Raw genomic sequence first — 23,159 nt, 5'->3', positions numbered from 1 at the left:
GGCGTGGGGGCGCTGCGGGGCGGAGGCCTGGCCGGGCCTGCGGAGGCAGGCGGGCGGCAGCTGTGTGGGTTGGGGGTGCCTGAGAAGAGTCGGATGTGGTGCGCGGCGGCGTCGGGAGGAGGAGCGGGCTGAATGCCCGAAGGCGCCGCACAGAAGCTGAGGGAGGGGGTTGGGGTCCGGGGGGGCAGCGGGACTTGCGGGGGGTGCTGGTGGAGGTTATGGGGTGCGAGCGGCCCTATAGGGGGTGGCAGGGGCGAGGCGGGGCTAGGAGAGCACCGGCGGCTGGTTGCCTGCAATACGCCTTGTAGGTCGGAGACCTGAGGGTGTTTAGGAGCCCCGGAGTCCTAGAGGAAAGGAGGGGCTTTCGGTGTTTAGGGGGGCTCTTGCGGGCTGAAGGGGGTAGTCCCCATTGTTTCCTACTGGCGGAACTGGTGCCCAGCTCTTGTTGCGCAGATAGGATTTCAGGCAGCAAGCCTTTTGTGTTTATGGGCAGAGGGAGCGGACTTGAGTGAGTGGCTGGGGGAGGGGAACGCGAAATGATTGCTCTACGGTTACGCGGCTCCGGGCAGTGGCTTGTCTCGTTCCCCTGTCGCTCACTCCCCTTTCTCTTTCGTTGTCCCCTTTCCCCTCAGAATCAACCCAAGTCACTCCAACTTGCTGCCCCAGCTTAGAAAAGCTGCGCTGTATTTGCAAACAAAAGCTCTTGTTGGAGATGAAGATACTCTTCGGGGTGTGAAACTGTCAGTTGCTAACTAGGATCTGGAAAATGCTGTAATTAACTCCAGCAGGGACTCCTCCCAAGTAGTCTACGTTCCTTTTTTTTTTTTTTTTAATGTAGAGCTATAACTTACAAATCTAAATTGGGAAGGGGTAGGAGGAATATTCCCTTCTCTGAGACAAAGCTTCAGTGCAGGTGTCAGTTCAGGAGGGGAGCAGTTGTTACACAGACTGTCTGATTTTGCGTTTAAGGAGATGGGTCTTAATGTGAGTGATAGTGACATTTAGTCTTTAGAGGTTGTCTTCATCCTCTTAGTTTTCAGTAAGTCTCCCTGTATGAACTACATGATGTTGTGATTATAAGATAAGCCTACTGATAAAGAAAAGTGTTAAAAGTGTTTTCAGACACGGATAACAGGTCAAGATTTCGAAATAAGGTTTTGCTTGTGAGCAATGTGATGGTCAGACTTCTTTTTAAAAGGAAAACTTAACAAGCATTTTCTAATGAACTGAGATACCTTTTGACTTTATTGAGTTCAAGATACTTTGGGGTACAGCAAAAATCACAGATTAAAGTAATGTATTTTGGGGAAGAAATGTAAGGATTAAAAAATGAAGTGACAAAAGAATTGGCTTTGTTTTATGGGCTTTTGTAAATTAAGTTTTTGTTACTAAATTTAGTAGATTTCAGTTTGGGGGGAAATTTGAAAATGGAGGAGGTTGACCAGTTTATTTTTTGTGGTTATGAACTTTTTTTTTTGGTACCGGGAATCGAACTCAGGACCTTGCGCTTGCCAGGCAGGCGCTTCTGCCGCTGAGCTATATCCCTGGCTGACTAGTTTATTTTTAAAGTAACTGTTAGATTTAGTGTTAGATTTAGTTTTTCAGGTGATTTTGAAAGTCACGGATTTTTCGTTTTTACATAAGTTCCTTTTAAAAATTAATGTTTTAAATTGTGTATTTCTTGGGGGAAAAAAGTATATATATTGGAAGATAGCTAAAGCTTTTTCTTTTTTTCTTTTTTTCTTTTTTTTTTTAATCTAGGCTGGCCTTAAACTCAAACCAATCAGTCCTGAGTGCATGCACCACCACATCCAGCTTCTTGACTTTTTCAAGCAAAATACTTTGACATGTACACATCCCTTGACTCGTTTTAAGTGACAAAATTTAAGGGTAAAAATAATATTTTTCTTAATAAAGTTTAACTTTCTGTAGTGGAAATTCACTTGATCTTAGCCAGAAGGCCCAGAAGCAATTATAGTGGAAATTCCCAAAATTTTTTTTTTCTGAAAGCAGAATGTTCAAGTCAGAAGCTCATTTAACTTTTCAAAGGACTCTTGGTTGCTGTCAGAAATGTAAAAAGTTGCCAGGTGTAATGCTGCAGTGTGATCCCAACACTGGGGAAACTAAAGACAAGAGGATGCTCCAAGTTGGAGGCCAGCCTGGACGCTACATATTGAGACCCTGTCCAAAAAAATGTGTGTGTGTGTATATGTGAGTGTATGTATACATATATATGTGTATGTGTATATATATATAAATTAATGAATTGTTTTTCCTTGTTCAACTCCAGATTTACACTAAGTAAACTGATACTTTATTGGGTTGTAATGCAATTAAGTATAATGAATCACTGACTTTTAGAGGTAGCAGAGACTTGTAGAGAAGTTATCAAGGAGGAAAAAGGAAGGGAACATTGTCATTTGACAACCAGTGCTAATTTAATCATAGTATCTTTCTGTGTGATTTTTCTGTGTGTGGGTTGCTTTGACTTCACAGATTTAAATGTTTGACATTCATTGGCTCACTGTAGATGAGTTTTTTGGGAGTAGTTCATTTGTCTTTTCTAGTTTGGCTAGTGATTTGTCCTAAGTGTAGCAGTAGTATTCATTAAAAACTGACTTAAAGGAGTTCTTTGAAAGTGAAACAAAAATTTTTTCCAACTTTCCTGTTTCCTAATTTAATTTTTCTCTTTGTTTCAGATTCAAGTGAGTGAATTCAGATATAACTGAAGCTTGTTAGAGGGCTTTTTAAAAATAAAAAATTGATTCCGTGCATGAGAGCAAGTTACTGCTGCTTACCGTTCAGAGACTTACAGGTGCTTGCCTGCATTGCAATAAAGGACTCATATATTGAGCAAGACTTATATTTATCTCTTCATTTTGGAGAGCCTAATAAACTGTTATTACAGTTTCTCTACTGACTTTCAAAAGTTTTGAAGTTTGAAAGAGACATCTTTGCAATTAACACAGCATGAGCACGGCCAGAACAGAGAACCCTGTTATAATGGGTCTGTCCAGTCAAAATGGTCAGCTGAGGGGCCCTGTGAAGCCCAGTGGTGGCCCCGGAGGAGGGGGCACACAGACGCAGCAACAGATGAACCAGTTGAAAAACACCAACACAATCAATAATGGCACTCAGCAGCAAGCACAGAGTATGACCACCACTATAAAGTAAGTGCTAGAAAATAATAAACAAACTTGGGGAACCAGGGTTTCTTTTTGTTACTAGCTACCTTGTACCTTAAACATTTTGATTGCAAATAAAGTATAGTTTTATGGTTAGTAGGTATTTGCAATAGAATAACATTTCTGTCATAATTAATTTAGCAGGTAATGAACAGTTGGTAGGCACAGATAATGCATGTTAGTTTTGTATAGATTATAGCTTTTTTAGAAACAATTGCCGTTTTCATTATTGGCTCGTTGTAGAAATGACTAACTGAATTTATATATAAATGAAATCAGATTTTTTTTATTAATATTTTTCTAATAACCCTGCACCTTCCCCTAGTTTAAATGGCAGCTAGAGGAAATTGAAACTTTTTTAAAAAAACTTTTTAAAAAGCAAACTTTAGGTTAAAGATACGGCTAGCCTTGTGAACTCTTCAAGTGTATTTATTCAGAAAATTTATCCATAACTGTGGAAATTCACTTTCCTACTTTTTATATTTTTTTCTTCACACAAAATAAATTGGAGGAGCTGGGGATATATAGCTCAGTTGTAGAGTACTTGCCCTACTATGCTCAAAACACTTGGGTTAGTGTCCCCAGTACTGCAAAATCAATCACAGAAAACAGGAGTTTTGAGTTTTTTGGGAACACTAGTACCCAGTATTTAAAAAAATATTTCTAAGAATTCAAGAACCTGAGTTTTCAGGATTCATTTTATTCATTCACTCACCCACTCATTTGTTTGTACCATGGACCAAACCCAGGGCCTCACACAAGCTCTTACCATTGACCATCCCCAGGCTTTCTCCTTTTTAAAAAAATTTTTTAAAATTTTGAGACAAGGTCTCAAAAGTCTGAGCTGACCTCACTCTTGTGAAGTAACAGGGAGTATATGCATGTACCACCATCTCTGGCAGAAACACTTATTTTTGTCTGAAACCCCTTTGTTGCTAAAACATAAGAGCCTCGTTTACAAGTAGACATTTTTTTATGTGTGTGTGGTATTGGGGATTGAACCCAGGACCTGGCATATGCTGTGCAAGCACCGTACCACTGATCTAAAGCCATAGCCCATTACAGAGTATTTTTAAAACTGAATTTTTAGGCTGTCATCTTTTGTTGCTTTAAATTATTTGGATGGTAACTTACTATAAAAGAGTTGTTACACAGAATTGACATTTAAGATTTTGGATCTCAGTTGGAGTTTGACTTTTGTTAAAAATTTTTAGTTAAAAATCTTTAGCTATATCTAAAATGATTTAAGAGAAATCTTCATAAGATGATGATACTTAGGTTTACTGAGTCAAAGTGTGTTTTATTATCATCTAGATGAATGACAGCAAAGCTTTCAGAGCTTTCAGTGTTCTAGACAGCCCATCGCAGCATGCGTGCCGAAGGTTCACCACCAGTGATGTAGACCTTTTCACTTCCTGGTGGAAAATAGTCTTTATAAGCTACTATTACAGATGATTACTGTTGAGTAGTTGACTAGTGACTATAGAGATTAATTCTCAAAAGAATTGGTTTGATCCCTGGAAGAACTGGCTTTAGTGCTTCGTTTTTTTGTTTTTGTTTGTTTGTTTTTGAAACAGGTTCTGTGTAGTCCAGGCTAGTCTTGAACTCATTATGTAGCCCAACCTGGCCTTGATTTGGTTGATTCTTCTGCCTCAGCCTCCCAAGTGCTGGAATCACAGGGTTTTGCCACCATATCCAGCTTAGTGCATTTTATTTTTAAGGTGAATCCTTTTAGTGGTATAGAAATGAAGAGTCTTTCTTGAATTGTAGTTTGTCTTGACAAAATATGAATAGGCTAGAAAAATTTAGGCTACTTTTAGTTCTTAAGGATAAAACTATTTCACAGTTTTTGGTTGGTTGGTTGGCTTTTAGTGGTTATTGAACCCCGGGGCATTGGCAACAACCTCAGACCTTTTAAATTTTGAGACTGAGTTGCTAAGTTGTCCAGGCTGAACTAGAACTCTTAGGTTCAACTCTCAGCTTCCTGAAGAGGTTAGACTTAACAGGTTTCTTTTTTTTTGTTTGGATGATGTCCTGGTTTTTAGAGATGTAGTTCAGGCTGACCTCAGTGGTGATCCTCCTGACTCAGCCTCCCAGGTGCTGGGGTTATAGGTGTGAGCCACCATGACTACCCTCAGGCATCTTTGGTTTTAATTAGTTAACCAGGAATTAACTAAGATCCCTATAGGTGACTGTGTAATGGGGGCAGTTAAGGTGGGCATGGGTGTGCATGCCTTTAATCCCAGCTGCCCAGAAGGTTGTGGCAGGAGGATCACAAGTTTGAGTATGATCTGGACAATTCAGCATAACTGTCTCAAATCATAAAGGGCTGGGAAGTAGCTCTGTGGTAGAGCCCTTTTCTAGGATGTGGGAGTCCCTGGGTTAAAAGCTCCAACACTATAAGACATACTACTTGATTTTAACCTCTAGTTGCTAAATTCTGCCAAACGGTTATCACTTAACAATTTGGAACAGTGTTACTAAAACTCATACTTTTCTTTTTTTGTGCTTTTTCCTCCTGTTCCCCTCTCCCTCTCCTCCTCCCTGTCCCTTTCCTCTAGTTTCTCCTCCTCTCCTTTTGTCTCCCCAGCCCTTCCATTTTCCCTTCCCCTTCTTCCTTCCTCTTCCTTTCCCCTCCTGTTGCTGGTGCTGCGGGTCAAACCCAGGGCATCTTCTAGTTTCTCAGGAATATCCAGAATATAAAGTTTTACTTGAAATCTCCTAGTTTTTAAATGTTGGCAGCTAATTAAAATTAAAAGACTATTAAAACATACATTTTGACAGCATTTGCACTATATATTACCCTGCATCTTGTAGGAGGATAGATACTCTAGACCATTCTTTTCTTGATTTTTGATCCTTCCTAGATTGTTTTTCCTAACACTAATTTCTCTAAAGCTTGTTTCACTGTCTGATTAACTATGTTCTTGAGTGCGTGGATGTATGTTAAACTTACTGTGCTTTTATTTCTTTAATTTTATTTATTTTTGTAGTATTAAGGATTGAGCCCAGGGCCTTTGCACTGAGTGACACCCCCAGCCCTTTATTTTTTTATTTTGAGACAAGGTCTTGCTAAATTGCCCAGGCTTAATTTAAACTGGGATCCTCCTGCCTTGGCTGCCTGGAATGCCAGGATTACAGACATCCCCCAGCATGCCCAGCTTTACTGTGCCTTTTAGAACTTAATTATACTTGGTGGATCATCTTTGCATTATTAGGTACAACACTGTATTTTGATACTTCACATTTAGTGTATTCTCTCTAGGCCTGGTGATGACTGGAAAAAGACTTTAAAACTCCCTCCAAAGGATCTAAGAATCAAAACCTCGGTAAGTTGGTTATAGATTTCAGGTGGGAAAATTAGAGTTACTTGTAATAACATTAGATAATACATGTGCACTCTTCAGTAGGTTGAAATGATTAATACTATATAAGCCACATAATAGATTGCCAAAATTTTCCACCATTTTTTGGTAGAAGATGTAGTAAAGTTGTATATGTTTAATATGTTTAAACATACGCACATCTTACCTAATTTTCTCAAAAATTTCTGTTGTTTGCAGCAACCCAGTGAGATACTCAGTGAAATATGCAGGTTAGGGGCTGGGGATTTAGCTCAGCGGCACAGCGCTTGCCTGGCAAGCACGAGGTCATGAGTTCAATTTCCAGTATCGGAAGCCCCCACACACAAAAGAAATACTCAGGTTAGGTATTATGCCCACTTTGTGGATGAGAAAACAAGAGAAGTTCTCTTAACTCAAAAGAACGTTTTCAACGGAGGTGATTCTGTCCCCTAGAGGGCATATAGCATCAGGTAGAAGCATACTTGATTGTCAGCCGTGCATGAATGCTACAGGACAGCCTCTTGAAGCAGAATTTTCTGGTTCCAGTGTCAGTAGTGCTGAGCTTGAGAAACCCAAACATATCCAAATACTGGTAGCTAAGCTAATGAATGGTAGAGCTAGGGTCTGACTTTACCTTTTGTGATGTGATATATGATACACTTTTATGGAAATAACAGTGTACTACCAGTTTCTAGAAGTCTGACCACAGAGCTATCCCCCAATTTTATTTATTTATTTATTTTTTTGTATTACTACAGATTAATACCAGAGGCATTGTACTACTACACTGCATTTCCAGATGTTTTAAATTATGAGACAGGGTCTCACTAAGTCACTAATTTGCTGAGACTGTCTTGAACTTGGTGATCCTTCTGCCTCAGCCTCCCAGAGTACTAGAATATGAGTGTGGGCTACCATGGTTGGCTCTGGCAAATTCCTAAGCGTGCTAATTACCAGATAGCACAGTTGTACTTTATTTTATTGTTGTTTGTTTATTAGGATGTGACCTCCACAAAAGGAAATGAGTTTGAAGATTACTGTTTGAAACGGGAGTTATTGATGGGAATTTTTGAAATGGGCTGGGAAAAGCCATCTCCTATTCAGGTATGTTTATTCTTTTTGTCACATAAGGTTATATGTTATGCATTATGTACTTTCCTTTTTTATATCTAGGAGTAGTGGCATATTTCTCACAGACATATACAAATATACATATCCACAAACTATTTTCTGAACTTTTTCTCTCTTTTTGCACTAGGGATCAAATCAGGACAGGGGTGCTCTCAACCATCCCCTGTTCCTTTTTTATTTATTTATTTTTCTTTTGAGATAAGGTCCTGCTAAGTTGCCCTGACAGGACACAGACTTAATCAGTCTGCCTCAGTGCTGAGATTGCAGATGTGTTCCACAGTGCCTAATTTTTTCTGAACTTCTTAACATTAAATGACACAGTCATGTCCATTTAAAGCTAACATTTTATTCTAATTACTAATTGACCCAAAAATATCCCTTATAGCATCTATTCCCTCTTGTACAGGAGCTAGTCTAAGATTAGATATAGCTTTTATAGGTTCTATGTTTCTTTAACCTGTTGTTTGTATGTATGTATATAGAGACAGGATCTTTCTGTGTAGTACAGGCTGGCCTTTTGAGCTCAGCAGTCTTCCTGCCTCAGCTTCCCAAGGGCTGAGGTTACAGCTGTGTGCCACCATGCTAGCTAACCTTTTTTAGTAATGGGGTTTTTTTGTTTGTTTGATTTGTTTTTAGTACTGGGAATCGAATTCAGGGCCTTACATTTGCCAGGCAGGCACTGAGTCACTGAGCTACATCCCCGACGCTAACCTATTTTAATTGTGAGACTTGCCCCTACACTTACTTTTTTCTTTTATGGAATTCACATTAAAAATACACACCCTTTTCTTTTTCTTGCTAGAACATTGCTTGCTGTGGGTCTGTCTGATGCTTCGTTCTTGTTTTTTGATGCCAGAAATTGAACTCAGGACTTTGCACTTGCCGGGCAGATTCTGTGCTGCTGAGCTATATCCTCAGCCCTGGTGTTTTTATATGAATAGGTTCAAGTTAAGCTTTCTCAGTAGGATCCTGCAGAAGTCATGTTAGTCTTCTCAGGATGTTGTATCTGAAAGTATACATAGTGTCCATCTAATTCAAATTGGTAATACTTATTACTTTGCCAAGGTATCGTCTATTTTTTTTTTCCTTGTATGTAGTTTTTTTTTTCTCCAAAACTAGCAAGCAGTCTATTGAAGATCATGTAGGTGTCTGCTGTTCATCAAAATTTCATTTGTTAAGCCTACTTTGGTTTTTGCTCATTCTCATCTTTGATGGGTTACGATGAGTTTCCAGTTCTAGCACTTCCTCCATATCAGCCCCTATAAAGAAGAGTTTTCCCATACCCCCTCTTATCTGTTATGAGCATAGACCCATGAATTCTTTTTTAAAATGATATTTTTGTGTTAGTTTTCCCATATTTGGCCAGTGTAAGCTCCTTTAAGCTAGTTTCTGTGTTTTGTGATATACTGTCTTCATTTTTTTGTGCTCACCTACCTTACTTTGTGGCATAATGTGATGTGCCAAGATTATCTTACATTTGGGGCTGGGGGTTTAGCTCAGTGGCAAAGCGCCTGCCTGGCAAGCGCAAGGTCGTGAGTTCAGTTCCCGGTACCGGAGAAAAACCAAAAAAAAAAGATTATCTTACATTTACCATACCTTAGCTTTGGATCTAGGGAGTTCTGATTCCTTTTAATGGGAAATAGTATCGGGGATCAAGACTTACGCATTAGGTGCATCCTTGGCCTTTTCATTAGAAATAGCAAGGAAATGTGTATATATATGTGCGTACATATAAACATACATAGATCAATTTGATGATCGAAGACCACAGACACATGCTTCAGTTGAGGAAGCCATTAAATCCGTGCTGTGCTGAGGATAGGTGCTTTAATCTCACTAAGTTCTTTTTTATTGAAAAACTTAGGAAGTTTTAGACATGGGGGATTATGTGATGTACAGACTGATAATAATGTTCACGTCTTACAGTCTAGTAGAAGGGATAGCTAATTTCACAGATAATTTCAACATATAAAGAGGTATTATTGGTACCTTTCTATGTGGACTTGCATGTTCATGTCATTAGAGGATGATAGGACATTTTATGAGAAGTAGTCCTGTTCTGAGGAGAGCACTCTAGGTTAATGATTGCCTAGAGGTGGGAATATGCTTTTGCCTGGAGAGTGTCCAGATACAACTGCATCGTCATTGGATAAACAGTTTCGGTGTAGATATTAGAAGAAATATCTAGGAATTTACAATGATGTAGTTCATGTTAACCCATTTTATTTACACAGAATTGTTAAGAGAACTCCTTTACTGTGAGAACTTTTATCACTAAAATCTCCTTACTTAGCACAGTGCCTCTTCTCATTTAGAATGCTTTGATGAAGTTGACCAGTGTCTGTAGACACACTTGTTTATAGAGAACTGCCCAGTTTGAATCACAAGTTGGTTATTTGGTTTATGTCCCTAAACCTTGGCTTGCTGACCTGTAAGATTGAGGTAGTAGTATGTACTATAGAGTTGCTGGTGAAAAGATGATTGAAAATACATCATTTGCTTAGTACAATGCCTAATATGTAATAAATGATCATTACATGTCATGAGTTATTTCATATACTAGCTTTATCAGAAAAGGAAATAAGTTACTTCAGCAGACCTCAATACTTTTTTAAGCAGACCTAATTCTCATTGAGCGCTTGCTGATGTGTTTTCACTTAAAAATTTAAAATTGATTTTATTTGTACTCTGTATTTGTAGCATATAGGCAGTGAACTGTCCAGCCACTTAATGATTTGACCTTTAGCTTTTTTTCGTGAAAATAATCTTCACAAAGTTTTTGTTGTGGAGATCAAATGTAATATGTAACCAGAGTATTTCAAGCTAGTGTGCTGTTACAGGAATACATTCTAGATACCTAACAACTGGTACCTTCCCCTTTCATGTTTAGTCCTGAGAATCTGGAAAGCTCAAGATAGTGTGTATCTTAGACACATTCAGAGGGACAAATCATAAACATTAGGATTTTAGAACCAAAAAGAAGTTTATAAATCCCCTAGTAAAATTGAACCTCCTAGTGAGCTGGTTTCTACTGTTCTTTCTTAGAGCCTCACTATGCAGTTCAGACTGGCCTCAAAGTTACAGCAGTTCTCCTGCCTCTGCCTCCCAAGTGCTGAGATTACCAGCATGCACCACCATGCCCAGCCCATTCTTGTCTGCGTTCTCTCCTGACTTTGCTTTTTTCTTCCTAAAATGTATCTATTGTTTTCTTTACATACTTAGGTATAGCAAGGTATTTAGTACTTAGTTTTATCCAGGCATTTTTTTTTTTTTAGGTAGTAAAGCCTTTTTTTTTTTTTTTTTTTTAATGGGCGGGTCTCTGCATTTAAATGTTTTTGAGACAAGGAATTTACTTTGTTTGGCTGTGAGATTATTGAGGATGAGGCCCTTAAAATGCTCTCAGGAGAGATTTTACATGGACATCTGGAGTTAGATATTCTGCACATTGCTCCCATCTATCTTTTATAAATGTAGCCTACTTTTAAGCTTGAGCGCTGTGCTTGGTAAAATACTATGTTACTCTAATAAAGGTATAACTTTATATGAACAAAACCTTTAGAGGGCCTAAGAACCTGTTTTTGTTTTCTGTTTTACATTTGTAAAACTATACAAACTGGTATTAGGATTAAAAGATAGCAGCTGCCATTGTTGCCAGACCCTAGGCACACAAGACTTTTTAGATAATCTGAGAAGGTAAAGAAATAGGTAGTCCATTACCAAGAGAATCATCTGAGCTCCTTACTGTTAGCAATAACATTTTGTACCAGATCAAGAATCTGAAGTCACTTTGTTAGCTATATCTAACAAGGATTAATAGTTTGCCCTTTGCATTTGGGAAGTACAGCATTCTGAGTCCTTTACTAAGTTATTTCCTCCTGCTAATAATGGGTTAATTATAGTTAAAAGAATTATTTTTCTCAAAAGTGTTTGAAAGCAAGCCAGGTGTGGTGATACAGATCTGTAATCCTAGTACTCTGAGAGGCAGAGAGGAGAAGAGCTAGTTGAAGCTCAGCACAGGTAATTCAGCAATTTAGCAAGACCCTGTCTTTAAAAATTTAGAGGTCTGGGGATGCAGCCCAGAGGTCCAGAATTCAACTCGTAGTACCACCACTCCCAACAAGTATTTGAAAGCAGTATTTTCCTGCTCATTAGCATTGTAAAATTAGAATGTGTTTCTTAAAGATAATACTGGAAATTAGTCTCCTGTTACACTTCTTTGTGTGGATATCAGGGGATACCTGTAACAAACATTGTTAACTTCACCACAGTACCTACAATTTTTTTCCCTCTTCTTGAAATGAAGGTTCTTAAATCTTACCCAGGGTTTGGAAAATAAGAGGAAGTGATTACTCTGAATGCAGCAAGATGGGCATGTTGCACTTTTGTAAGTAGTACACTTACCTAAAACATCTCGCAGTGTTAGGAAATTGAAAAATATACCATCCTGTGGTTGTGTTGTGGGCAACAGAAGCCCGTTTGTTTTGACTTAAGCAGAAGGAAATTTATTGAAAGAATATTGGGAGTTCACAAGATCAAAATGTGGAGAAACATTTGGAATGGCCAAGACCTGAGGGAGTTCAGAAGGGTGAAAAAGCTGTGTAGTTGATGTACTTCAGTGATTCAGATTCTTCAGAGAGGCATTGAGGTTGGGTTGAATATTATGTGGTTTTGAAGATTGGCTGGATTTGATCTTTAGGAATGGGAGAAGGAATGTAAGGAAGGAAGTTTACAAACTTCCTTGTGCCACTGAACTATATCCCTGACCCTTTTAGTTCACTCTTGAAGGACTTGGATGAAGGCCACTTATTACTCTTCAGTTCCTAGTTTGGAAGGAAGTTGGGGGGCTGTTAGTAAAGGATGCTAGCGTAAACAAAACAAAATACCTATTCAGTTAGTCCCTTAACCTTACCAGGGAACACCTACTTGGAGACCTATGGCGGCATGCTTAAGGTTATGGGAGGTTTTCTTTTGGGGGCATAGCTTTATTGAGATTTTATTGAGTTTTAAGTCACATCACACAGTTCACACATTCAAAGTGTACAGTTCAAGGCTGGGGATACAGCTCAATGGCACAGCGCCTGCCTGATGAGCACAAGGTCATGAGTTCAATTCCCAGTACGATAGATAGCTAGATAGATCAATCGATCAATTCAGTGAGTTTTAGTATGTTTAGAGTTGTATGATGACTGCCACAGTCAGTTTTACAACATTTTCATTACCTTCCAAAAGAAACCCTTCACAGTTACCCCTCATGTTTTGCCCAGCAGTAAATAACCACAAATCTGCTCCTTGTCCCTATAAATTTGGCTGTTATGGACATTTCACTGAAATAGAACCATACAGTGTATATCTTCTGTGGCTGGCTTCTCTAATTTAGCATAAAGTTCTAAGGTTATAAAAATGTATCAGTACTCCAGTCCGTTCATCATTTGACAGTTGTTTTCAGTTATTGGCTATTAATAATTCTGCTATGAATATTTCTGTGTAGGTTATTGTGTGGAGATTTTAATTTCTCTTATATATACTTTTTGTTTTACTGTATTTCTGTTGGATTATAGTTAAAATTAGTGGTTCATATGGGAACAGTCTTATCTTCAATCTTGTGTGGACTAGCCTGTTCTCCAGAGTGACTGTATGGTCCCAGTAGGGCATTCCAGTTTCTCTACAACCTTGCCTACATATTATTTGTAGAACTCAGTTTAAATCCTTGTTCTAGCATTTTTAGATTTATGATTTTTGAACAAAACCAGTGTCCTTTCAGGATTGTTTTGTCAGTTGTAAAACAGTTGAAATGTACCTAATATTTATACATAGCACATGGCTAAGTTTTTAAAAAATTTTTAGTTTTCTTTCTCCCTCCCCCTTTTCCAGGCAGCTCCCTATGATGGCTTCTTGTGTTTTGTTACAGAAACTGAAACAGTTGATTGCCTCTTGTGAACTTGGCTTGAATTTTGTTGCTTCATACTACCTACTTTTCCTAGGAAGCTAGTGTTAAATAACTATGGGCATGCTCAGTTTTCTGTTAATCCTAATGTTCATCATCCAGGATGCACTATCGGTGCATTTTAATTTATAGACTATCTTACATACTTGTAAAAAAAAAATGGGGCCCAGAAATATAGTTCAGTGGCACAAACGCCAGCCTCGCAAGTGCAGGGTCCTAAGTTCAATTCCTGGTACCAAAATAAAAATTTGTTTTTAATGATGTAATAAAAACTATCTGAAACTAGCTTCTAGAAGAGCGACTTGTTCTTGCTGGTCTAATATCTCTTTGAGCTTGACCATAGTGTCTCATCAGGTCTTGTGTTTGAGAGCGGTATCTGAGCACATCCTTGTTGACAACACTTTGCCCATGGAGATACCCACCAAGTACTTCATGGACATGAGGTGATTGTAGCCATAAACTTTCACAAAAGATAGAATCTTTGACCTCTTGGTGTTTTCTTCTTGCCCATGGCTACTGTCACTTGGAGAGAGTCAGTTTCAGCCTCCAGAGCGTGGCTGTAGGAGTGATGTGAGTGAAGTGCCATCATTAGCATTCTTTTTTTCTTGTTTTTGTTTTTGTTTTTCTCCGGTACCGGAACCGAACTCACAACCTTGCGCTTGCCAGGCAGGCGCTTTTTGCCGCTGAGCTAAATCCCCAGCCCCATCATTAGCATTCTTCATGGTGATGGCGTTATGTACAGAGTAGTGTCTGGCCAGGACTAGTGCCACTTATTTCTGCAGAGTAAGGACAAGGAGCTGCTTCAGGATGCTATGAAACCCTAAGCCAACCCTAGCCTGCAAGCTCAGGTACACAGCCCAGAGTGTCACAGGCCAGGATCAGCCAGGAAGCTGCTAGACACAGGGACAAAAAACACCTGGTAGCCAAACCTCTACTCACCAACTCATAAGTATTTTGTTAAAGTTTTCTCTCTATAACAGTTTTTGAAGGGCATAAACTTTGTTAAAGAGGGCAGAGAAATAGAAATAAGTGGCCTTCATCCAAGTCCTTCAAGAGTGAACTAAAAGGGCCAGTGATATAGTTCAGTGGCACAAGCGCCTGCCTGGCATGAGTCCTGAGTTCCATTCCTGGTACCAAAAAAAAAAAAAAGAGTGAACTACATACGGGTCTTAAGATTCTAATTCTTCCGTGGTTTAATTTGTTGAGCAATTTTATCTCATAAAGAACCTTCTTTAGCCAGTCATTAGAACATTCTCAGAGACTACCCATCCTTTTTAATGCTGTAGAGTTAAGTGATAAGTAGCCTTTACAAAAGTGTTGAGAGACCACAGAAGAGGAACAACCTAACCCGTGCAGGTGGTATAAACCTTTGATATTATTGAAGATTAACAGAATTAAAGTAGCAAAGAAAAAATTAAGACAAAAAGGGTCAAAAACCAAGGTATTTTTCTTTGACTGCCTTACCATAATTAGCAGACTTTAATACTGGCCGAAAGACTTCACAGTATTGTCACTGGACTGTTTTCACAGTTCTGGCAGCTGTGCTATTGTAACCTACCTGGAACTCTTTCAACCCTGTGATTGGGGTTTTAGATAGAAAAAGGTATCTATCAGTGGGAGATAGAAGTCAGTACTGCTTAAGACTTAGTTACTTCTATAATAACCGTTTTAAATAATAATATTATTATAATATCATTATAATAACATTTCTTTTGGTTATTTGCCCAGGTATAGAAGAAACCAATTATGTCAATGATTGTGAGTTTACTTCCTAATTTTCTAGTTTTAGAAATTTAAAATTCCATATTTTTCTTCTAACAAAAAACTAGTTGAACTTTTTAACTCATTCATTGTACAGTTGAGTTTAACTTCCAGGACAGACAAGTTAATGGATCTCCATTGCTCTATTTTTGGAGTACCAACAGGACACTCAATTTGGTGAACAGTATTTTTAGCTTTTAAAGGCTTATTTAAAATGTCCTTTATCTTTAAGAATTTTGAGGCTTCTGGTGATCGTTTGTTTCTCAGCAGATGTTAGTACAGGAGTTCTGTTTTTCAAAGGCATGGTATAATTTCCCAAATGATAGAATGTGTGACATGATAAAGCAACAAACTTACTGGATGTGGTGGCACATAACCTGCAACACCAGCACTCAGGAGAGTGAGGCAGGAGGATCACCGTGATTTCAATGCCAACCTGGGCTACACAGCGAGACCTGTCAGAGAGAGAGACTGAACCACTCAGTCCTTTCTCACAAATGCGACAACACTGATCTGTCATCACTAAGGCATATGCTGTAAAAATAGTAATGATTACTAAAAACTGCTGTATTTTGAAGATAAACCAACATTTTTAAAAGTATAACATTTAAAAAATAACTTTTACAGGTAGATAGACTGAACTTACTAGAAAATGTTACTGAATTATTATCTACGGCAGTTATTAAAGAAATGATATGTTGAATTCTATTTGAAATTCAAGGTTCTAGAACCAATAACTAGATTCCAAATCCCTTGACTTTTCTGAATTTGATTTTGGTGGTGAAATAAATTCTTTGTTGATATACGTGGCTACCCATGTCACCTGCATATCATGTTCTCCTTTCCTTTCATCCTGAGCCCAAAGTTTACTTGGCAAATAAGGCACTAAATATGGTTTTCTCTTGTTTTGAGAAATAATTCTCTAGGAGCAAAAATGTGCTTAGTTCCTTCACTTAATCATAGCTGCTTTTCGGGGCCAGGGATGTATCTCAGCAGCTGAGTGCCTGCCTGGCAAGTGCAAGGTCCTGACTTTGATTCCTAGTACCAAAAATAAGTAAATAAATACCATTTTGTCTTTGTTACATGAGAATCAAACATTTTAATAATATACCCTTATTTTAGAAATATTTTTGAAAAGGGCCCTGAAACAACATTTGAAGATCTTTGCAAAACATTGTCATATAAAAATGAAAATTCTAAATGTTTCTCTTGCTTTTAGGTTTTGAGATGAGAAAGGGAGGGAAGCCCTTACAATAAAGACTTCTTGTCCCAAAATCTGTAAGGAAAAAAAAAATTGTAAAGAGTAGCTTCCCTGACTGTTATGTCTGATTTAATGGTAAAAGTTCCCAGTAGTTCTTGCTTATACTAAACTATTTTCTAGCCTTGTATCATTAAGGCATGGGCTTTCAAAATTACTAATTAGAGTTATAATCCATACTATAAAACCAATTTAATAGGAGCTAATTTGAGTCTTACTACCACTATTTTCTTTCTCTTTTTCTTTTTCTTTTTCTTTTTTTTTTTGAGACAGGGTCTTGCTATGCAGTTCAGGCTGACCTTGAGCTCACTTTGTAGCCCAGGCTGACCTCGAACTCCACTCGCACGATCCTCCTCCCTCAGCCTCCCGAGTGCTGGGATTACAGGGTGTGCACCACCACGCCTGGCACTACCACTATTTTCTATCTGGAGCCACTTTATAAAACCAGGATCACCTAGTCTGATGGTGATTGTGTTTCTAAAATGTAATGACATTGTTGAAACAGTATATTCAGTTTTAGAATTAAAAGTGGGAAGGCAAATTTTGACTAAGCTGGCCTATAAATTAGTCAAATTTGGGATAGCAGGATGTACTTTATTGATATTACCTTACAGTAGAGGAGCACAGAGACTTTTGAAAAAAGTTTTCAGAGGTTCAAAACTTTAGTGCTTTTTAGATGAAATATCCTTCCAACTATACTTTTCCCTAATAACTCTGTACATTAGAGCCCATTACTAACTGATATGTCTTCGAGAAAAGGTTATGGTATTATTCCTTGTTGAGGTGGGTTTTTTTTTTTTCCAGCCAAATATTGTCTGTGTTCTGTTTTGTCCTAGTTTGTATTTGTTCTCCCTTTAAATTTCCCTCCATGTACTGTATGTGTATTTAATTTTCAGTAATGATTGATAGTCCTTTACTGTATCTCAAGTTAGTAGGAAGTATTATTTTCTGTAGAAACCACACACAATGACAAACTAAACTAAATAAGAAAATGAGAAGTCATTCTCAGTGATGTGATCATAGAATAAAAGAACTGAAATAGGATTCAGCCCCAGTTGAGCACATTTCAGAACAGAATTTATTAAAAGACAGACCTTGGAGCTTTGGGTTTGGTTTGGTTTGGTTTTGCTTTTTGAGATAAGGTCTCACCATGTAGCCTAGGTTGGCCTGAAACTCAAAACAGTCCTCCTGCTTCAGCCTCCCAAGTGCTGGGATTACAGGCATACACTACCACCATGTCTGGTGAGTTTTATGTAGCATATAAAGAAATACCAAGGAGGACCTGAGATTAAATGTTTCTGGCCTATTTATTTTTTATACAAGGATAAACTGTCAAGCTACAATTTTTCACTGGTACTGGTTTTTGGTGCTGGAGAGTTGAATGTAGGGCCTTTTGGATGCTAGGTATGCACTGTACCACAGTGATAACACTCCCAGCCCAACCTGTAAATGTTCACTGATGAAACTGGCTTAGTAATCTGAAAATAGCATATATTGAAATATGTCAGTCTTTTGGAATTGTTTATGTTTTTTTTTCCCCCCAGCTTTGAATTGAAATACTCGAATATTTGTATATTCAAGTCCTATTTATGGCCCTTTGTTTTTTCTTCACCTTTTAAATTTTCTTCCTATATGCCTACTTACATAGCTAGTTTTTGTACATTGGGATATAACTTAAAAGGTATTCTGTGAACACTCTCAAAGTTTTAACTCCCCCCCCCCAACAAAAGACTGGGTATAGTGGCTGGGGATTTAGCTCAGTGGCAAAGTGCCTGCCTGGCAAGCACAAGGTCGTGAGTTCGGTTCCCAGTACCAGAAAAAAACCAAAAAAAAAAAAAAAAAAAAAGAAGAAGAAGAAAAAAAAAAGACTGGGTATACAGCTCCATGTGAAGGCCCTGAGTTAAATTTCCCAGTATAACCAAAAATAATATTTAAAAATTCTATGAGTACTTCTGATAAGTGTGGATTGATGATATTGTTCACTTTGGGCTTTGCTGCTCATGTGAAACCCAAATTCAAAAGAGGTGTCTTTCATTGTATTCTAGATAAGAATTCACTCATTTACTGCTTTTATTGACCAATAATTTTGCATTGTTTTGTCTCAGGAGGAGAGCATTCCCATTGCTTTATCTGGTAGGGATATCTTAGCTAGAGCAAAAAATGGAACAGGCAAGAGCGGTGCCTACCTCATTCCCTTACTTGAACGGCTAGACCTGAAGAAGGACAATATACAAGGTTAGTTGGAGCAGTTTGTGTTTGTTCTAACGTAAACGTGGTAGTTTAAACCCTGAGGCTGGGTAGGATATAGCCCTGTCTTCTTTTTGGTCAGAATTTACATAATCTAGTACTGTATTATGATTCTTTTCATAACTTTTGGCCTAATTGCTTTGTAAAGATCATTCCCAACAAAGATTTCTATTTTTCAGAGGAAATTGTTCTGTAGAGAAGGAAGGTAAATCATGAAGTTAAATTATTTGATATTGCTTTTGAACTGTGGAACTGAATTGTTTCTTGTTATAGCAGTGTATCTGCAGAGTTTTGTAGAAGCATAAACAGCTTCTGTTTGGAGATTTTAAGAGCTTATGCAATAGAGAGATAAATTTCTGTGGTTGTACCCAGGTTAAGCTAATAGAATTAAGATTTACTCCACAGCTTTTCTTAAAATTGTAGCTTTCTTGATCTGTAGTTGTCATTTTTTCTTCATTTCATATAATGTAAATAGAACTTGAACAGTGGGAATTTCCGACCGTGGCATTTAAATTACTGAATCTTACTGCCACATGTTGTTAGGACTCTTAGAAATACTAATATATATTTGCTAGATCTGTTATGAGCAGACTTTTTAATAAGTATCTAGTTTACAGGGAAGGAGCATTATTTTTATATCTTCTTAAATAATACAACATGTTGTCGTTGTTTTCTCTGTTCCTTGATACTTTCCAGCAATGGTGATTGTTCCCACTAGAGAACTTGCTCTACAGGTCAGTCAAATTTGCATCCAGGTCAGCAAACACATGGGAGGGGCCAAAGTGATGGCAACCACAGGAGGAACCAATTTACGGGATGACATAATGAGGCTTGATGACACAGGTAAGAACTTAAGGTCGTGCAGAGCTGAGTTTTAGTCACAGGTGCTTCCTCTTAGTAAATGAGTGAAAATTGTTTTTAAGAATAAAGGAACATCCCTTTAATGAATATGATCATTATGTGTTTCTAAATTGTACATCAAATTAAAAAGAATCAAGGAACAGAAACACTATAACAAAATAATGAATTAAAAAATGACCATTCAAGGAAAGACAAATTGATAATTGAGAGGATATTCAACCATAGTAGTAAGTTTTTAAACTAACTGAATATTAATTGTTGTAATATTAAAATGTTAGTAATTGATAATATGAATCTGTAGAAATACTGTCTTATAGAAGTGTAAATTGATTTTTGTTGGAGATTGGCAGTATACGTCAGATTATCAGTGTTTATTTTCAAGAATCTTGAGAAAAATGAGTGACTGTAAGATTATATGTACCAAGCCAGCATGGTGGCGCATTCCGGTAATCCCAGCACTCAGGAGGCTGAAGCAGGAGGATTCTTGTGAGTTCAAGACCAGCCTGGGCTACAAAGTGAGCTCAAGGCCAGTCTGAACTGCATAGCAAGAGCCTGTCTCAAAAAGACCAGGAAAAAAAAAAAAAAAGATTATATGTACAAGGTTGTTTGGTGTGGCTTATAGTATTAAAAAATTAGATCAATCTCAGTATGTCAGGAGATTGGCTAAATATATTGTGATATTGTCGGGGCTGGGGATTTAGCTCAGCAGCACAGTGCCTGCCTGGCAAGCGAAAGGTCGTGAGTTGGATTCCTGGTACCGGGGGGAAAAAAAAAGAAAAGAAGATATATGGATATTATGATATTGTCAATGGATTTCCATATATCTATTAGGAATAAAGCTGATCTGTATTCATTTTCATGAGGAGATCACCATAGTATGATATCAAATATAAAAAGACAACAGAAATGTGAGTACTTTGATAAAGGTATATAGGTTGTTTATCCTCAGTTTTATATATTAAGTATTGTTTGGTTACTTTGATACATTCTTTGTACTACATAGTTGTGGGGTTTTTTTCTTTTTTTAATTTTTCTCCCCCCCCCCTTTTTTTTCCTTTTCTTGTATCAGGAATCGAACTCACAACCTTGCGCTTGCCAGGCAAGTGCTTTACTGCTGAGCTAAATCCCCAGCTCCTCCTCCCCTTTTTTTTAAAAACATGGTTTTGCTATGTAGCTCAGCTGGCCTTGCACTCACTGTGTATAGCCCAGCCTGGCCTCAAACTTACAGTAATCCTTCTGTCTCAGCCTCCCAAAGGAGATTATAGCCATATGCCACCATGCCCAGCATGTACTCCAGTTTTTTAAAATAATCATTTTGTTTTATGCTTATAAACAATCTCCTGAACACCATTGCTCTAGATTAGAGGCATTTCTACTTTGTCAGAAATCTGGTACACCTTCTGTTATTTATTATGGGTTGTTTTAAGACAAGCAAGTATGTCCCCTGTTTGGAGTAGGTAATTTGGGATGCTGTAGCCCACTACATGAAGAGGTAAATAGCAAATATTCTCTAGTTGTCTTAAAGTGAAATGGAAATACTGTATATTATATAGCCTAAAGCCCATCTTGTATCTTTTTGTATTACTCGTACCTCTACAGTAGTGTATGTTAAAAGGAAATTATTATAGACTTGTAATACCCTTTTTGTCCAGGCTAAAGTTAATGAGAACAATGTATGTTTTCTCAATCTTATGTAGTGCATGTGATAATCGCTACCCCTGGCAGAATCCTGGATCTTATCAAGAAAGGAGTAGCAAAGGTTGATCATGTCCAGATGATAGTATTGGATGAGGTAATGTCCCTTCCTTTGCAAAGATACTGTTCTATCTTATTTTAAGCTTTGCTTATAATTTCCAGTAAATGAACCGAAAGCTATTTGTGTTTATACCTTTGCAGTAAGCATTTAACTGGTCAGTTACAACTAATTTCTTTATAAAGCATGTTTCTTCTTAGGGATACTGGATAGTTTTTGGTGTTTTTTTAGGTTTTTTTGTCTTTTTGAGACAGGGTCTCACTATGCAGTTTAAGGTGGCCTTGAACACACTTACATAGCCCAGGCAGGCCTCAGACTCTTAAAGATCCTCCTGCATCAGCCTCCCAAGTGCTGAGATTACAGGTGTGCACCACCACACCTGGCAGTTTAGGTTTTATTTTTTTAAAAGAATTTCTGAATGACTTCACAGCCAAGTTCATTCTAAGTCTGTTCACAGATACATTTTTTAGAAGCAGATGTCTCTTACCCTCATTTTGTGCATACCACTATGTATTGTTTGGCTTAAGTAGTAATTAACGTTTACTATCAGTATGTGTCAACACTAAATACATACTTTTTCATTAATTTTTACAATAACCCAGTAAGGTACAGGTGTACCATAAAGTAATTATTGTGGTGTTTAGATAGCCCAATTTTATAGCTGTGGAAAGTGAAGTACAAAATGGTTAAGTAATATCCACAAGCAGCTAGTGAATAAAGGAGACATTTCAGTCCAACTAGATTGACTTCAGGACCTCCAGAACCTTAATGTAATGGGAATCAGATAAAAATTCCATTAGAGAAACAGGCTTTATCAGTCTAGAATAGTGGTGGCAAACCTGTGGCACTCATGCTGCAGTGGATCATTTGGTTCATTGAAAACTCTTTAAAAGTTTGCCATCACTGGTCTAAAGGTTTTTTTTCCCCCTAAAAGATGAGTAATACAGGCTTTTTCCGTTCTGAATTAGTGAGAATTTGTCTTGAGGCTCTTGGACTCTGTGTATTGGAGAGAATTTATTGTTTGTAAATCAGTAACATTCTGTGGATATTCTTAATGGCTTATGCTTATTTGTCCCTATATTAACCAGACTTTAAACAACATTGTTTTTTAAATTGTCTTCTCTTTGTCTTACAGGCAGATAAGTTGCTATCACAGGATTTTGTGCAGATAATGGAGGATATTATTCTCACATTACCTAAAAACAGGCAGATTTTACTATATTCCGCTACTTTCCCTCTTAGTGTGCAAAAGTTCATGGTGAGTATAAATCTGTAGCCCACGCTGTTGCCTATGAGTATCCTTTTATCCATAATTCCATCTTAGTATCAGAGCATAAGTTTTATTTTAACTACTTAAAAGTCTTTAGCCTTTTTTTTCAGCTGCCAGTTAAGATTTGTATGTGCATTCACTCTTTTTTTATTTTGTTTTTTTCTGGTACCGGGAATCAAACTCATGACCTCGCACTTGCCAGGCAGGTGCTATGCCACTGAGCTAAGTCCCCGGCCCTTTTTTCTTTTTTCTTTTTTTTTTAAATGAAACAGGGTTTCACCATGTAGTCCAGGCTGGTCTTAAACTCACTATGTATCCCAGCCTGGCCTCAAACTTGCAGCAATCCTCCTGCTTGAGCCTCCCACATGCTGGGATTGCAGGCGTGCACCACCACACCAGGCACAT

General features: G+C 37.9%; 1 protein-coding gene across 1 annotated transcript in view; it reads left to right on the top strand.

The window, feature by feature from the left end:
• Positions 1-2,699: 2,699 nt before the first annotated feature.
• Positions 2,700-23,159, top strand: part of Ddx6 (DEAD (Asp-Glu-Ala-Asp) box helicase 6) — a gene marked incomplete at its 5' end in the record, with an annotated part of 34,638 nt that continues 14,178 nt past the window's right edge. The window contains 7 exon segments of the mRNA XM_013511147.1: positions 2,700-3,170; positions 6,451-6,514; positions 7,529-7,633; positions 18,729-18,858; positions 19,567-19,713; positions 21,429-21,523; positions 22,620-22,742. Coding sequence (XP_013366601.1) covers positions 2,971-3,170; positions 6,451-6,514; positions 7,529-7,633; positions 18,729-18,858; positions 19,567-19,713; positions 21,429-21,523; positions 22,620-22,742 — 864 coding nt within the window.

Source organism: Chinchilla lanigera, unplaced genomic scaffold (assembly GCF_000276665.1).
Source record: "Chinchilla lanigera isolate Chin_1 unplaced genomic scaffold, ChiLan1.0 scaffold00011, whole genome shotgun sequence".
In the NCBI taxonomy this organism is placed as follows: domain Eukaryota; kingdom Metazoa; phylum Chordata; class Mammalia; order Rodentia; family Chinchillidae; genus Chinchilla; species Chinchilla lanigera.
This window is presented reverse-complemented; position numbering and strand designations above follow the sequence as displayed.